Genomic DNA, 16,720 nt, shown 5'->3' with positions numbered 1-16,720 from the left:
GTGTGTAAGGGGGTCAGGGTTCAAGAAGACTGGACTTGGTTTTCCAGCTTCATGTCTCAGACATCTGCCTCATCCTTTGCTCCGAGGTCTCTGACCCTGGATACATCTGCAAGTGATTAGGGGATGGCAGTCATCTCACCACGGCCTCCAAAGTCCGGGGAACTGACCTCCGCCAGAAACCGCAGATGCAAACTGTTGATTTCCACCACCCCACGATAGCCCCGCCCACTCTGTTCTCCGCCCCGCCCCGCCCCGCCCCGCCCGCCAGGGAAACAGCAGGCCCCGCCCCTCTCCGCTGCCCCGCCCCCTCTCCGCTGCCAGCCTCTGCTGCCCCGCGCACCTGCTGGGACTTCCCAGGGGGCCTCCGCTTTTGGGGAGCCGGGACGGAAGTTCCCGGGCCAGTTGGCCCCTGGTTCCCTTTTGGCCTCCTCCCTGCGGGACTGGTGTCGTCGCCGTGGAAGAAAACTGCAGACCGCTCCGGTCTGACCCGTCTGTGCCACCAGGCGGGGAAGGGGCTGCAGCGTACTACCCAGGCGTCCGCCCCGCGCACGGTTGCAGACTCCCAAGAGAGGAACTCTCCGGGAGGCCAGCGGGAGGAGAAGCCTGGAGCGGGCTGAATAAATAAGGAGCCCGGGGCCTTGGAAGGGACCAGGGGTTCGAATCCCCTTCATCCCGGCCCTCCCCCAGCCACCTTTCTGAGTGGGCGCCGGGGGGGAGGGGAAGGGTTGCGAGCACGTGCACTGGCTTTGATGACCCCTGGAGGAAGCAGATGGTGTCCGGGTGTGAGGAGGCGGGGTCTGGCAGAAAGCCCCGCTGGGCCGGCTTGGGGGCCCACAGCTCTGATCTGGAGGCTTCCCCCTAGGCCAGTCTTCTAACGGGGTGTGCAGACAGGGTGAGGGTCCTGAAAGGCGCTTGTCCTCACTTTACCGCCTTGAACTGGGAGCCCAGGGCTGAGTGAAGGCGGGTAGGAGGGGGGAATGTTGCAGGAAAATAGTAAGCAAATTATCTGGAGGCAGGTTTGCAAAATGCCTCTGACAACTCTTGTTTGAGATCCCCGAGGGGCCTCCCACTGGAGAGGAGAAATGAAGAGGTGAATTCCTCAGATTACACCCCACCTACCCTGTATCCCCTAGATCCCATCCTGGGCAGAGTACCCCTCAGGTTATGCATCTCTAGGCTGCTTCTCTGGGTGGGGAGGCTGCCCACAGGGTCCCTCCAAAAACAAATCTCCCTCTGCCCACACCACTAGCTGAGAAGAGTATCCACACTCGCTGGAGGACATTAACCTCCTTACCTTAAGCTGCCAGAAAGACCCAAGACTGCTGACTCCCAGTGTGAGACACTCAAGTTAGAGAAACAGCTTCCAGGGCATTGGGACTGAGAGGGACAATAACAGAGGTAGCAAAAGGAAGGCCTGAGGTGTTCCTCCACCCGTATCCTCTGGACAGTTTCAACTGTCCTGCAGTGCAGGAGTGTGACAGGACTGTCAAAGGCATCCTAAGAATTAAAGGCAACAAATATTTATTGAGCCCCTATTGCATACTGGGCTTTGGGGGCAGGACTAACTCCCTAGTAGGGAACCAAGTTCTTAATATTTGGGAAATCTCAAACCAGAAGCAGTCTGGATTAGCCGAATTGTCCATTGTCCCAGGGTTAAGCATTGTCTCTCATTGGACCTCCTGTCTCCATTTGCCTGGGGGTGGGGGTGGTGGAGGAGTGTCAGTTCCCCTCCCACCAGAGGCCAGAGGTGATTAGGAAAGGTCTTGGGAAGAATGCAGGGAGGGAGGGACGGTGATCTGTTTTCTGGAAGCAGAGCATCCTTCCAATCCTTTCTGCTGTGAGGTGGGGGGCATGTCCTAGCTGAACCCCTCTCATGCTCAGTCGCCCACCACGTCTTCTGCCCACTGGGCAGGCTGCAGTCAGTGAGGGGGCCAGGACTGTCTTACTCCGAAATAAAGCATTTCAGGGGCACAGCTGCTACCAGGATTCATGGCCTCATTTTTGGGAGGCTAGCCTCTCCCTCCTTTCCAGGCGGGCCACTCTGGAAGCCTCCCCAGCATCCGGCGGGCGTCTCTGACTGAGGAGGAACAACAGACAGCCCAGCAAAGCCTCTCGCAAATCCCGGGAACCCAGGCGGCGGGCCAGACGGCGCAACAGGGGCAGGAGGTGCTGGCGGGCCAGGCGGGCAGCGGGCAGCAGCAGACGGGCCAGCAGCGTGCGGAGCAGCAGCGGGAGCAGAGGAGCGGGCATGGCTGGCGACTTGCAAGGTGATCTAGACTCCAGGCTCTCCTTTCTGCTTCCTTCTCACCTGCCAAAGACACAAGGAGGTGGGCAGGAGTAGACTCCCGCTTCAGTTTACACCCACCAAACCCCAGATCTCAGTTCATGGGTCGTTTCAGTTTTCTGGAAGCCCTTGCTCTGGAAAGGGTGGCTGGGGCCGGAGGATTCTCATCACAGCACGGATGGAGATGGAGTCAAGGCAAGAATGAAGCCCGCTCTGGGACCTCCAGCTCGCCATTCCCAGCCTCTGGGGCTCCTAATGTCCCTGGAATCCTCCCTTCCATCAGTCACCCGCTCCTTCTGCACACCCTCAATCACCTGGCATTCCCTAACCCCTCTCCCTCAATCCACAGGAGTTCTTCCCTAGACAGTTCTAAGTTCTCTTTTCAGGGATCTCCATCCAACCAGACCTGATACTTCCTACCCTCCCAGTTCTCCACCCCCACCCATGGGTAGCAGCTCTCACCAGTCAGAACTGCTGCTCAGCATCAATGTCTGGCTGAATTTGCCTGTAGGGGCCACAACCTCACTGAAAACTACACAGGGCTGCCCCACCCAGCTCAGCCCCACCCAGAACAGCTTGCCTGGGTTGGGGGAGCAAGGGAGAGACAGCTGTGTTCTGGTATCTGATAGGTGAAGGGAGGGGCAGCTGGGCTGGAAGAAGAGATGCAGTAATTTCTGCTACCGGATACAGACCTCAGAGTCTAAACCCAGACTGCACTTTCTAATGGTGTGATCTGAGGCACATTGATTCTTCAAGGTTCCAGGCACCTCATCTGTTACCTCAATAATTGGGAGGAGTAACTGGAATGGGACAACATATGAGACCCACTGACCCAAACCTCAGAAGCAGTAAGGCTGCAACCCACACACCAGGCATGCTCAGAGCGGCCCAGACAGAGAGTAGGATGGGAGCATGCATTGTGGGCTGTCTCCTGGGGAGTGGAGAAGTGGGGTCAGAGTCCATATCATAGCTGGACACAGCTGGGTGGTACTCCCACTCAGGGATGGGAAGAGGCATGCCCATGTCAGGACCCTCTCCACATTTTTCTCTGGAAGATTAAATGGAGTTCCATGAGATAGCCAGGTAGAGACAGTCCAGATTTGTTTTATTTTGTTTTTAAATACCTCATACTGACATGTGCAGATCGCTATATTTGAAATAGATAGCCAACAACCACCCGCTGTATGGCACAGGAAACTCCGCTCAATGCTCCATAATAACCTAAATGGGAAAAAAATTGAAAAAGAATTTTTTTGTATATGTATACATATATATATTCAGGTATACGATTTGCTGTACAACCAAAACTAACACAATATTCTTAATCAACTATACTCCAATATAAAATAAAAAAATTTTTTAAAGTACATAAGATAAATACCTCACTCTTCTACTTCCTAAAATTGGTATAATTTCTGCCTTGATGGACTCAGATGAGATAATGGCCGTGAAAGTGTTTTGTAGAATAAGGACATGGGAATATGATCGTTTATCATCAACCTGTCACAACCCATCATTTGCAGCATCATGATCTCCACATCTCCACCATCAACAACCTTGAAGAAATAAAACTTTCAATTTGTCAAAAAGGTCTGTCCTCCTTCTACCCAGAGGAAGCAGGGAGTGGGGGCAGCTAGAGTACAGACGTATAGGTGTGGTCTTCCTTTCCTCCCTGTCCCTTCCTGTCCCTTCCAGAGGAGTTGTGATGGTCAGTGTCTTCCCTGGACTATGGTTGGGACATGTATTGAGTACGTGTGTGTCACGCCTGTGAGTTCATTTTGTTGTTCAGTCGCTCAGTCGTGTCTGACTCTTTGTGACCCCATGGACTGCAGCTCGCCAGGCTTCCCTGTCCTTCACCATCTCCTGGAGTTTGCTCAAACTCATGTCCATTGAGTTGGTGATGCCATCCAACCATCTCATCTTCTGTTGCCCCTTTCTCCTCCACCCTCAATTTTTTCTCATTATCAGGGTCTTTTCCAATGAGTTGGCTTTTCACATCACGTGGCCAAGGTATTAGAGCTTCAGCATCAGTCCTTCCAATGAATATTCAGGATTGATTTCCTTTAGGATTGATTGGTTCGATCTTACTGTCCAAGGGACTCTCAAGAGACTTCTCCAGCACCACAGTTCGAAGGCATCAATTCTTTGGTGCTCAGCCTTTTTTATTGTCCTGCTGTCATATCCATTCATCTCATATCCTGCTCTCATTTCCGACTGCTGGAAAAACCATAGCTTTGACTATACGGGCCCTTGTAGGCAAAGTAATATCTCTGCTTTTTAATATGATGTCTAGGTTTGTCATTGCTTTTCTTCCAAGGAGCAGGCAAGGAGTTCATGATCTCACTCAATTTTTACCATTGCTCTTCAGGAAAATAACTATTATGACCTTTGTACAGATAAGGAAACTGAGGTTTAGAGGGGTTAAGCAATTTACCACAGATCACACAGCGGATAAATGGCCTGGTCACCCCACCAAGACCTGCCCCTCCTCCAGGCTCTTCCATATCTGTGAGAGGCAACTACGTCTCTCTAATTACTCTGACCAAAATCCTGGAAGTTATCCTTGACCTCTGTCTTCTTATCACAGTTCACTACCCACAGTAATAAATCCTGAGGGCTCTGTTTGTCATCTTTCACGTGAATTATTATAATAGCCTTCTAACTGGTGTTCTTGTTTCTCTTTTCCATACAGTGACCAGGGTGATCTTTCTAAAACGTGTCAGATCCTGTCCTTTTTCTGCTTAAACTGTCCAATGACTCCCTTTTCATTAAGAATTAAAGCCAAAGACTTTAACTGTGACCTCTGAGGCCCTGGCTTCCAAGTTCTAGTCCTTGCCTCTCTCGCTGTGGCAGCCACACTGGCTTCCTGCTGCTCCTTAACTGTGCCAGACATGTTTTTGCCTCAGGGCCTTTGCACCTACCGTTGCTCCCGCCTACAAGGCACTATCTTCAGGCATCCATATGGTTCCATCGCTCACCTCCTTTAAATCTTGGTCCAAATGTTATGCATCCACTCCATTTAACAGGACATTCACTCCACTCCATCCTGCCTTCTCTCCATCCTCTCTTTTGCTTTATTGACCTCCTCAGCAAATCCTTCTGACAAACTGTATATCCTCCTTCCTTATCTTGCTGATTGTCTGTGTCCTAGAATGTAAACTAGAATGTAAACTCCATGAGAGGAGGGACTTATATCTGTTTTGTCTGCTGCTCTGTCCCCAGTGCTCAGCAATAAATATTTCTTGTAAGAATAAAGAAGTGTGTATTCTGTCAAGGGCTCCAAATCCAGGCCTGCTTGCTGCAGAGCCTGTGCTGTTGAGCCCCAGAGCTCTGTGAATCTGAACACATTTCTAGGATGTGTGCAGAACCCCTGTAGGCCACAGTCAGCTGGAAAGAGCCACTTAGAGGGGAGGAAGTGACCTCGGTGAGCCCAAGGGATGGGAAGTAGGTTCCCTCTGGGATCTGCCAAAGTATGTAATCTCCAGGGAACCTTAGAGGTCCCACCACCCACTGACCCAGATCTACAATTGCTGTGACCTTGGGTAAGTGACAATCCATCCTTCCAACTCAGTGTACACAGATGTGAGATCCTCTGAAACCGTGGACAAGCCCCTGTGTCCTTGTCTTTTTAAGTAAAATGTTGACTCAAGAGTTCATGATTGGGAAATGTGAAGATGTAGAAACAAAGAAGAGCTGTTGAGCTAAGGAACTGGTAACAGTTTAGACTCTAATTCTCCCACATAAAACAATCACCAAACATCCAACAGTGAGATCCTTGGATCCTGGGCCTGGGGCTGGACCTCTGTCCCTTCCCTGTCCCCAGCAGACCGGGAGGGGCTCCAGGGGTCTGAGACAGTAAGGCAGGTAAAGGAAACAGGATGTTGTCTCCGGTAACAGTGGGAAACCCCAGAGGGGGTTGGGAAGGGAGGTGGGGGATGGGGGAAGGGCTGCAGCTGTGTCCAGGGCCTGGATCTGGTTTTTGTTCATTCTCTACCCCTCATCCCCTTTTGGGATTAGCTCACTTCATCTCCTTCCCACTTTCACCTGGGATTAATCCCACCAAGTGGCCTTCCTCAAGGCAGAAAAGGATTTCCTCAGCCTTTCCTAGAAAGATAACCATCCCTTCTGGCAGCAGAGCTGCCAGGGAGCAGTTCCTTCTGGTTCCTGATTTAGCTTTGTGTAATGGATCCTGCTCTGACCTCTGCCCCCAGTCCTCTGCTGGCAGGGGAGGAAACTGGCCCAAACTCCTGTTCCTCAAAGTCAATTAAAAAAATAATGTATTTGGGTGCCAACTTGTGAAGTTAAGGCCTGTAGGCTGAGTCATAGATGACCCCTGAGGTCCTTTCAGTGGTTTTCTCCGATCTACAGGCTTCCCAGAAATGTCCTGGGGACCCCCTCCCCCCATACATAGACATCATTTTTTTCATATAATTTTCTTTATTTATGTATTTATTTATTGGCCGTGCTGGGTTTTAGTTGCTGCATGGGCTTTTCTCTGTTATGATGAGTGGGGGCTACTGTCTAGTCGCAGTGTGCGGTCTTCTCATTTCCGTAGCTTCTCTTGTTGCTGAGCACAGTCTTTAGGGTGCACGGGCTTCAGCAGTTGAGGTTCCCGGGTTCTAGAGCACAGGCTCCATAGTTGTGGCGCACAGGCTTAGTTGCTCCAAGGCACGTGGGATCTTCCTAGACCAGAGATCGAACTCACATCGCCTGCATTGGCAGGCGGATTCTTTACCACTGAGCCACCAGGGAAGCCCAGGTAGACATCATTTAATTGGGCCGTTCATGTCAACAGCAAGCGTGTATGTGGTGCTGAGGACACAGGACACACACATCAAGAGTCAACTGCATGACCGAGAGCTGGGAATAGAGCTAACGGGTTCTTGCGAGACCTAGAAGCACTGGGCCTTCTGCTCCTCCCACCCCTGTCTGCTGTCTCCATCTAGGGCTTCAGAGCCTTGTACCACCCTGCCAGTCATTCTGCTAGGACCCAGACAGACCCGTGAAGAGTGCTTCCGATGGTCACTCCAATCTGGATTCACCCTCCGGCTCGGGGGCCCTCTCAGTACTGCTCTGGATGCACGAGGCCAACTGGGGGTGTGAGTGACATCTTGGAGTTGTGCTGCGTGTCGGTCCTCCTCCCTACAGTGGTAATCATCATATAATCTGCTCAGGCACGATCACGAGATGGGAGATGTCCAGAGCTTGGCTTTTAGAAGGTGTTCAATAAATAACATTTTCCTGCCTGACTGGGAGTTGGGGATTTGCAGATACAAACTGTTATATATAAGATGAATAAACAACAGGGCCCTACTGTATAGCACAAGGAGCTGTATTCAACAGCCTGTGATAAACCATAATGGAAAAGAATAAGAAAAAGAATATATATGTGTATAACTGAATCACTTTGCTGTACAGCAGAAAATCAACACACACACACTGTAAATCAACTATACTGAAGTAAAAAAAAAAAAAAAAAGAACGACCTTTCTTCCATCATTTTGGGTTGTCCAAATGTCCCAGGACATCCTGTGTCTAAGGCCAGCCCAACAGGTTGCTCCTTGAAGGCCTGGTACAAGGCCCCCTGACACCCATGAACAGCCACTGACAGTGGGTGGTGGGGCTCAGTTATCACTTGAAGAAGCCATGGAGGCCTGGATTCTGGTTCTGCTGTGTTCCAGGGTCATCATCCCTGGGGGGAGTCAGCACTGGGCTGTAGCTGGTGGGCCATTGAGAGCGATGTCAACCCCCAAACAAGGATGCTGAAAAGAGGCCAGAGAGGCCTCATCGAGGGCAGGGAGTGCTGAGGGGAGCAGGTGCCAGGAGCAGGTGCAGAGGCCAGCCAGGTATGGGGCGTGTCGCTGGGAAGGAGTAGAGTCCCAGCCTTATCACTCATCACGGCACCTCTCTGCCTGCGACAGTAGTCACTAATCTACCTAATTGGGGCCACTGTGAGGATTTGAGACCTGAACATGGTGACAACTGTGAGAACGCTGTGGGAACAGTCAGTCCTCCAAGGTTAGAGAGGGATGATCCATTTCCAAGACCATCTTTTCTCTGCCCACCAGTTCCAGGCAATGACAGAGCTGTGAACAGGCAATCAGCCCATAAGACACACATGAGAGATAGGCTCAGAGGACATTCAGAAGGGACTTTCCCTGGAGGTTAAGACTCTTTGCTCCCAATGTAGGGAGCACAGTTTTGATCCCTAATCAGGGAGCTAGATTCTGCATGCGGGGTGGGAAGGGGTGGGGTAGGGTGGGTGCAAGACATGAAGAAAAGGGATCAGGGGACGTTGCCCGAAAGAATAGCTAGAGCTGACAGGTGGGGCCCTTCCCTAACCACAAGAACAGTTGCTCTGGACTGGGGGAGGGAGGCTCAGAGAGGGGCCTGTATAGAATGCACCTCATTGTCCCCACTGAAACAGCTGTGCGTCTCCCCAGACTCAGCTGACAGGCCCTGAGGTGGGAGGTGGGAGCCCCGTGCACTCGACAAGGTCTCACAGACACAGTCAGCTGTTGGAGTAGACAGCTGCTCCCTGGACCTGGGGGGGAGGGTGTGGACCAAACGGGTAAGGAAGGATGCACCTGGCATAGTTGATGTGGGGCTGGGGGAGGGGGGAAAGCCAGCCATAAACCCCGCAGGCCCTGGGAACAAATCTAACAAAGATGGAACAAGACCCTCATGGAGAAAACAAGCACGTTTAAAAATATATATATTTATTTACTTATTTGACTGTGCTGAGTCTTAGTTGCAACAGATAGGATCTTTGATCTTCACTGCAGGATGTGGGATCCAGTTTCCCGACCAGGGATCGAACACAGGTCCCCTGCATTGGGAGCTTGGAGCCTTAACCACTGGGCTACCAGTTCAGTTCAGTTCAGTTCAGTCGCTCAGTCGTGTCTGACTCGAAGTCCCCAAACACAAATTTTTACATAAGGATCAAAACAGAAGCCCTTGTATATGGACGGATATGACAAGGCGATGGTCAGGAAGGTATCGTGTTAGAAAGATGTTGCTTCTCTCAAAAATGAATCTGGAATTCAACAGGATTCCTATTAACCCAGGACTGTTGGGGGTTTTTTGTGTTGTTTTTTTTTTTTTTTTTCCTTTTTGGAATTGTGTAAGCTGATCTTAAAATTTGTATGGAAGGAAAGAGGCAAAGAAAAGCCAAGTCAATGTGAAGAAGAAAAAGAAGAAGTGATACCAGTCTGGCCTGACAGATACTACTGTGGCCAATCTGGTAATATGGGAGTTAGAACTGTGGCAGAGGGAACTTCCCTGGTGGTCCAGTGGCTAAGCTGCCACACTCCTAATGCAGGGGGCCTGTAGGGAACTAGATCTCACATGCTGCAACTAAAGTAAAAAATGCTTCATGTCACAACTAAGACTCTACTTAGTTGTGTTTGTAGGCGCAGCCAAACAAATTAATTACTTTAAAAAAAAAACTGTGGCAAGATGAGAGTACACACAGTGACTAAGGAACAGAATAGAGAGCTTAGAAGCAGACTTAAGGATATATGGAGCAGAGGGGAAATTTCTGGTCAGAGGAGAAGGGATAAACAGGATCAGAAATAGAACTGGACACAGTTGGCCATCTATGAGGGAAATATAATATTTGATCCTCTCCCACAGCAACTACAGAAATAAATTCCAGTGGCATTAGAGACCTGAATGTGGAAAGTAAAATCATAAAATATAGGAGCTGATCTTTAGGAATTTGGGATGATAGAGAATTGTTTTATGGATTTTTAAGAACCGTTTTGTTAGGGTAATATTCAAAATTACATAAAAGTAGAGATAACAGTATAATGATTCCCCGTGTATCAATCACCCAGCTTCAATAATAATTCAAAAACATTTAACAAAAGACACTATAGGAACTCCCCTGGTGGCCCAGTGGCTAAGAATTCACTTTGCAATTCGGGGATGCAAGTTTGATCCCTGGTGGGGAAATTATATCCCTCCTGCCACAGAGCATCTGAGCCTTCACACCACAACTACTGAGTCCTCACGCCACGACTGCTGAGCCCTCACGCTGTAACTACCGAGCCCTCACGCCACGACTACCGAGCCCTCACGCCACGACTACCGAGCCCTCACGCGGCAACTACTGAACCCTCAAGCCACGACTACTGAGTCCTCACGCCACAACTACTGAGCCTACACACTGCAACTACTGAGCCCACACGCCATAACTACTGAGCCCACACGCCACAACTAGAGTTCATGGACCACAGTGAAAGGTTCCTTGTGCCACCACTAAGACCCAACACAGCCAAATAAATTTAAAAAACAAACAAACAAAAATAAAAGACACTACAAAGTGAAAGTCTCTCACAGACCGGGAGAAGAAATTTGCAACCCATACAACTGAAAAAGATTTAGTATCAGTCATAAATAAAGTACTTTTGTAATCAGGAAGAAAAGGACACATACAAAAAGCACTACCGAAAAGTGAATGGAGGATATTTGCAGGTCATTTCTTGAAAAGGAAAGATGAGTGGTCCATAAATGTGAGATGCTATTTTATCCACTCTGGTTCAAGGAGACGTGCAAAGTATTTGAGAAGAAGAAATTCATGGAGTACTGGACACAATCATTTTACAGGGCAATTTGGCAATATCTGGTAAAGCTGAAAAAACACATTTCTTTGGAACTCAGCAATTCTACATCTAGGTGTGACTCTAGAGGAATTCTCACAGATGCACACAGGGAGATGTGTATGAGGAAGTCCATTCATGGTTTTCATAATAACAACAACTGGAAACAGCTTCACTGTCCACCAACAAGATAACAGAAATATAAATGCAACCAAAATGGAATACGATACAGCAGATTAAATGAACGCACTCTCATATATTAACAGGGATAAGTTTCAAAAGAATGATGTTGAATAAGATAAAACCAAGTGGCCAAAGAATGTAAGCCAAATCATACCCAGTATTTAAAAATGTAAAACACATAAGCAACAGTATATATATTTTTATAGATACCTAACCCACATATGCCCATGTAGTAAAAGTTGAAACATAGATGGGAGGGACTTCCTTGGTTGACCAGTGGTTAGGACTCAGAGCTTTCAGTGTAGGAGGTACTTGTTCCATCCCTATTCAGAACTGAGATTCCACATACCATGTGGTTTATACAGAAAGTGTAAATAAAAAAAAGTAACCTAAGAAACATAGATGGGAGAAAGGCTCTAAGTAGCTGTGTCTATAATGTATCGTGTTGTTGTTGTCTAGTTGCTCAGTCAGGTCCAACTCTTTTTCCACCCTGTGGACTTTAGCCTGCCAGGCTCCTCTGCCCATGAGATTTTCTGGGCAAGGATACTGGAGTGGGTTGTGCCATTTACTTCTCCAGGGGATCTTCCTGACCCGCAGATCAAACCCGTATCTCCTGCATTGGCAGGCTGAGGCACCAGGGAAGCCCCTGTAATGTACTATCCCTTGAAAAAAAAAAGGAATGAAGAGGGCTTCCCTGGTGGCTTAGTGGTAAGCAATCCACCTGGCAATGCAGGAGACACAGGTCCAGTTCCTGAATTGGAAAGATCCCACGCGCCATGGAGCAACTGAGCCCATGGGCCACAACTATTGAGCCTGTGCTCTAGAGTCTGGGAACTGCAACCACCGAGTCCACGTGATGCAGCTACTGAAGTTAGCGCCCTAGAGCCGTGCTCCTCAACAAGAGAAGCCACCACAAGGAGAAGCTCGAGCACCACGAGACAGCAGCCTCCACTCACCACAACTAGAGAAGAGCCAGTGCAGCAACAAAGACCCAACGTAGCCAGAAATCAAATAAATGAATCTAAATGAATAAAACTACAGGAAATATGGCAAAATGTTGACACTGTCTAATCTTGATGCTGAATACATGGACATATTCTGTTACATTAATTGCTGTCCTCTGCATCTTTTCTGAATTCTGCATATCGACCATTTAATAATGAACGTGGGTCCCCTTCACGTCTGCCCCTTTTCTCTGGATCTCTCTAACGCTCTTCCATCTTTTGCCCTCTCTTTTACTCCTGGCATCCAACAAGTTTCTGGCCTCCCAGAAGTAAAGGCAGTGTGACCTAGCAGTTAGGGGGCATGGTGCTGGGAGGCAGACCTCTTGCTTTTAGCTGTCCCCTGGGGAGGGGGACTCCTCCCTTCTGTCTCAGTCTCTCCTTGGGTGTCCAGCACTGGCCTCTTTCTGCCCCTTCTCCTTCTCTGGTCCCCATAGTACTTTGCGCCAGGGAAAGACTAGCATCAGGGGGTGGGAACAGAACAGACCAGGGAGGGAGACTAGGGAAACTTCTTACATGGAGGTGATGTCGCCATGCCACCCTCCATGGTCTGAGCTACAGACACTGAAGGATCCACATAAATTCTTCTAACTCTCTTCTCCTGCACCCAGGCTAAGTAAGCTCTTTCCTCCTTCCCTCATCTCTCTCTTGATGAGGAAATTCTGAAAATGAGGGAAGGAATTGGAAACCTCATCCTCAGAATGCTTGAAGGACCTAGAAGTATGGATTTGGGGACAGATGTCTGTAAGTACCACTGAAGGTAAGTCCATGTCAAGTATGACAAAACAGATGTCTTTAAATGTCTCTGTTTAATTCAACTGATGAGTATTTATTCTAGTTGAATCTGATAACACAAATGTTGAAGAAGAAAAACTATGGGCGTGGTTCTCTTATTTATTTCTTTATGGCTCTGCTGGGTCTTTGTTGCTGTGCATGGGCCTTCTCTAGCTGTGGCGAGTGGGGGCTACTCTCTAGTTGCAGAGTGCGAGCTCATCATTGAAGTGGCTCCTCTTGTTGCAGAGCACAGACTCCAGGGCACGTGGACTTCAGTAGTTGCAGTTGGTGGGCTTTAGAGCATGGGCTCAGTAAAGCATGGGCCTAGAGGCTACTGTGGCCTCACAGTATGTGGGCTCTTCCTGGGCCAGGGATGGAACCAGTGTCCCCTGAATTGGTAGACAAGGGATTCTTAACCACTGGACCACCAGGGAAATTCGACATTTTAATTTTTTTTAAGAGCTACATTTTGAACATGTCTCCATCCTTGAGAGGTAAGTGGTTATCTACACAAAAATCTACCTACAGATTTACCATTGGAATTAGAATCGAGCCAGGAGAACATAGCTGTATGACTGGGTCACAAAACTCATTTAATTAATTAATTGAAGAAGGCAGCTCTCAGACCAAATAATGCTAAGTGTATTATTTAATAATGGGCAATACAGTGGAGTTATACGAAATGAAAGTCGCTCAGTTGTGTCTGACTCTTTGTGACCCCATGGACTGTAGCCTGCCAGGCTTCTCTGTCCAGGGATTCTCCAGGCAAAAATACTGGAGTGGGTAGCTGTTCCCTTCTCCAGGGGATCTTCCCAACGCAGGGATTGAACCCAGGTCTCCTGTGGATTCTTTACCATCTGAGCCACCAGGGAAGCCCAAGAATACTGGGCTGGGTTGCCTATCCTTTCTCCAGGGGATCTTCCCAACCCAGGAATCGAACTGGGGTCTCCTGCATTACAGGCAGATTCCTTACCAGCTGAGTGGCTAGGGAAGCCTGAGGAGCTATATGACCTGAGTTCAAATCTTAGCTCCTCTACTGCCAGTGTGGAATCAAGGCAAATCAGTCAAGAACTGCTCTGTGCCTTGATATACTTTTCTATGAAAAGGAACTAATTTGTTGGGATGAAAGGCATTAATATCAACAGTTGGGTGTTAGAACAATGCCTGGTATAGAAAACGTGTTTGATGAACAGTAGTGCTTTTTTTTTAATAAGGTACCCACTCCTGGTATTCATTCATCACATTGCCATCTACAAGGTACATCGTTCACCTGTCCTCACAATTTTCCAGAATGTTCTCGTCTGTAGACAGATGAGTAAATTGAGGTTCGGAGAGGACCGCGGTGACAGTCAGAGGAAGGCAGTCAGTCCAGGTGAAGGGGCTTGCATAGCAGACCTAAGAGGGTACCAAGTCCAGCCAGGCCAAGTTAGCCCTCCAGCAATCATGCTGGATGGAGAGCTTTGAGGGTTCAATGTGGGAGCAGCCACATTCGCTGGAGAGTCATTCCTTTCCTCCACGTCAACAAACTTATTTAATGTGCACTCGAAATACATCAATGTAAAAATCAGTCCTGCCCCCAGTGTATGGTCAGTAGGGAGACAGAGGAGTAAATAGGAAATTACAATACAGAGAGATAAATGTTCTGCCAGGGGAAGTGCCTGGCACCTTGGGAGAATGGGGCAGCCTGCCAGCAAGGGGCCTGGGAGTGTGCGTGCAGTGCGGCTCCTCACAGGGGGCCCCCCTGGAGAGCAGAGCCAGGGAAGTGGGGGGGACTATGAGGCAGCGGGGCTCAGGAGGGAAGGGAAGCCAGGGCTGCACTGGGGCAGAGGATGGGCAGAGTGTGACAAAGGGTCCTGGGGAGATCTGCTGCAGGAAGGGGACTGTGTCCAGGCGAGGACGAGCATGAGGAAAGCCCAGAGACCAGAGTAGGGTGAATTAAGGAAATGTTTGGCGCGCAAGACAAGACATGGCCGGAAACCATGCTTAGTGAGTCTTGGAGGTTACTTCTGGCTGGTTTTACTAGCAGAAGGAGGGAAACCAGCATTGTTTGGGAGGATGAGTTGATAAACTCAGGTTTCCACCTGGGTGGTTCTGAAGAACAAAGGAGACCAAGAGTTTGACGTCTCTGGCAGGAGGGTGAGCCGCAGTTAAGTTTGGAGCGGGTCGGATGGAGCGGGAGAAACAAGTCCAGGAGAGAGTGAGGCTGTTTGGGGGTGGGCAGGTGGGAAATGTTCCCCCATGTCAGCACCTCGGGATCACCTCCTTGTGAGACAGAATAGGGACAAAGAGAAACCCAAGAGGTGGGAGAGTGCAGCTATCCACTCCCAAAGGGACTGGATAAATTTAAGAAATTTACTTTGTAAATAGAAAAACCTACACACAATTTAAAATGTGCATAGGCACTGGTAAACTGGAAGCAGTTACCCTGGGAGGTGGAATATACGGGAGTTTTGCTTTTCATCCGTGTACTTTTCCATGTTTTCAGTGTCCTAATGAGAATGTGCAACCGCTGAAGTCGATAAAGGACAGAATAAAGGTTATTTGCTCAGAAGAGGCGTCTTCAGTCTAGAGTCAGATGTCACCAAGAGATCAAAGGCCACCGGGAAGGATTCCTTTTGTGGTCCAGTGGATAAGAGTCTGGCTGCCAATGGAGAAGACATGCGTTCACTCCCTGGTCCGAGAAGACCCCACGTGCCTCTGGCCAGCTAAGCCAGTGCAGCACAACCACTGAAGCCTGAGCGCCCTACGTCCTGTGCTCTGCAACGAGGGAAGCCACCTCAATGTGCAGCTCAGGCACCGCAACGAAGAGTAGCCCCTGCTCACCGTAACTAGAGAAAGTCTGTGTTTCAACAAAGACACAGAGCAGCCAAAAACAAATAAATAAATACATCCAAAAAAAAAAAAAGCCACCAGGAAGAGTGAAGAACTAGAGGGTCTCCTGGATGTGTCTGTGAGAGGGGCCCCATGGCCTGGAGAGGGAATTTCTGAGGGAGTGAAGGGGTGGAGTCTATGGGGCAAGCTTAAAAAACCCAGTGGAGAGACATGTGACAAAGGAAAATATTTGCAGCCCCTATGCAAAGGTCAAATCTTCCTAAAATGTAAATTGCTCCTAGAATTTTATAAGGAAAAACACAAAAGCCCAGTATGAAAATGAGCAAAGACTATGCTCACAGAAAATGAAATGCAAGGAAAATGTGAATATTTGCTCAGCTTCAATTTGCAAAAAGAGAAATGCAAATTACAAGGTCAGAAATCGTTTTTCTTCTATCACATTATAAATATGCAAAAGTTTGACCACATACTGCCGTGAATGGGGAAACGTGTGCTCAGTGGCTCAGTCATGCCCGACTCTTTGCGACCCTACGGACTGTAGCCTGCCAGGCTCCTCTGTGCATTGAATTGTCCAGGCAAGAATACTGGTGGGGAAACAGACACTCTCATATTGCTGGTAGAAACTTAGATTGGTATTACCTTTATGGAGGAGAATTTAATACGTATCTGAGTTACTGATCTATATATTCTTGAGCTCAGTAACCCCCATTTAGAAATTCATCCTATAGAAATATTTCCACTATATAAGATGACATATGGACATGTTAACTGTAGCATTGTTTATAGTAGGGAAAGGTTGCAAACAACTTAATAAATAGCGGATAAATAAATGATGAGACTTTGCTGCAGTGGAATACTACGCAGCTATAATAAATCAAAAGGAAAGACTTCCCTGCTGGTCCAGTGGTTAAGACTCTGCACCCTCAATGCAGGGAGCCCAGGTTTGATCCTTGGTCTAGGAACTAGATCCTGCATGTCACGACTAAGACACAGCATAGTCGACAACAAAAAAAATCATAAGGAAGCTCTCTGTATACTGATAG

At 48.6% G+C, this 16,720-nt stretch overlaps 1 protein-coding gene across 1 annotated transcript; it reads right to left on the bottom strand.

The window, feature by feature from the left end:
• Window positions 1–1,995: 1,995 nt before the first annotated feature.
• Window positions 1,996–2,250, bottom strand: MYMX (myomixer, myoblast fusion factor). Its single transcript, XM_068994043.1, has one exon. It carries the CDS (start codon window positions 2,248–2,250, stop codon window positions 1,996–1,998), a length of 255 nt encoding a protein of 84 aa, XP_068850144.1.
• Between the last annotated feature and the right edge of the window lie 14,470 nt (window positions 2,251–16,720).

Source organism: Capricornis sumatraensis, chromosome 22 (assembly GCF_032405125.1).
Source record: "Capricornis sumatraensis isolate serow.1 chromosome 22, serow.2, whole genome shotgun sequence".
NCBI classification, from domain to species: Eukaryota; Metazoa; Chordata; class Mammalia; order Artiodactyla; family Bovidae; genus Capricornis; species Capricornis sumatraensis.
Note: the sequence above shows the minus strand (reverse complement) of the source record. Positions and strands in the feature narration are given on the sequence as shown.

Excerpts from the sequence above, each read along its gene's own strand:
- MYMX (XM_068994043.1), bottom strand. The coding sequence starts at position 2,250 with ATGCCCGCTCCTCTGCTCCCGCTGCTGCTCCGCACGCTGCTGGCCCGT.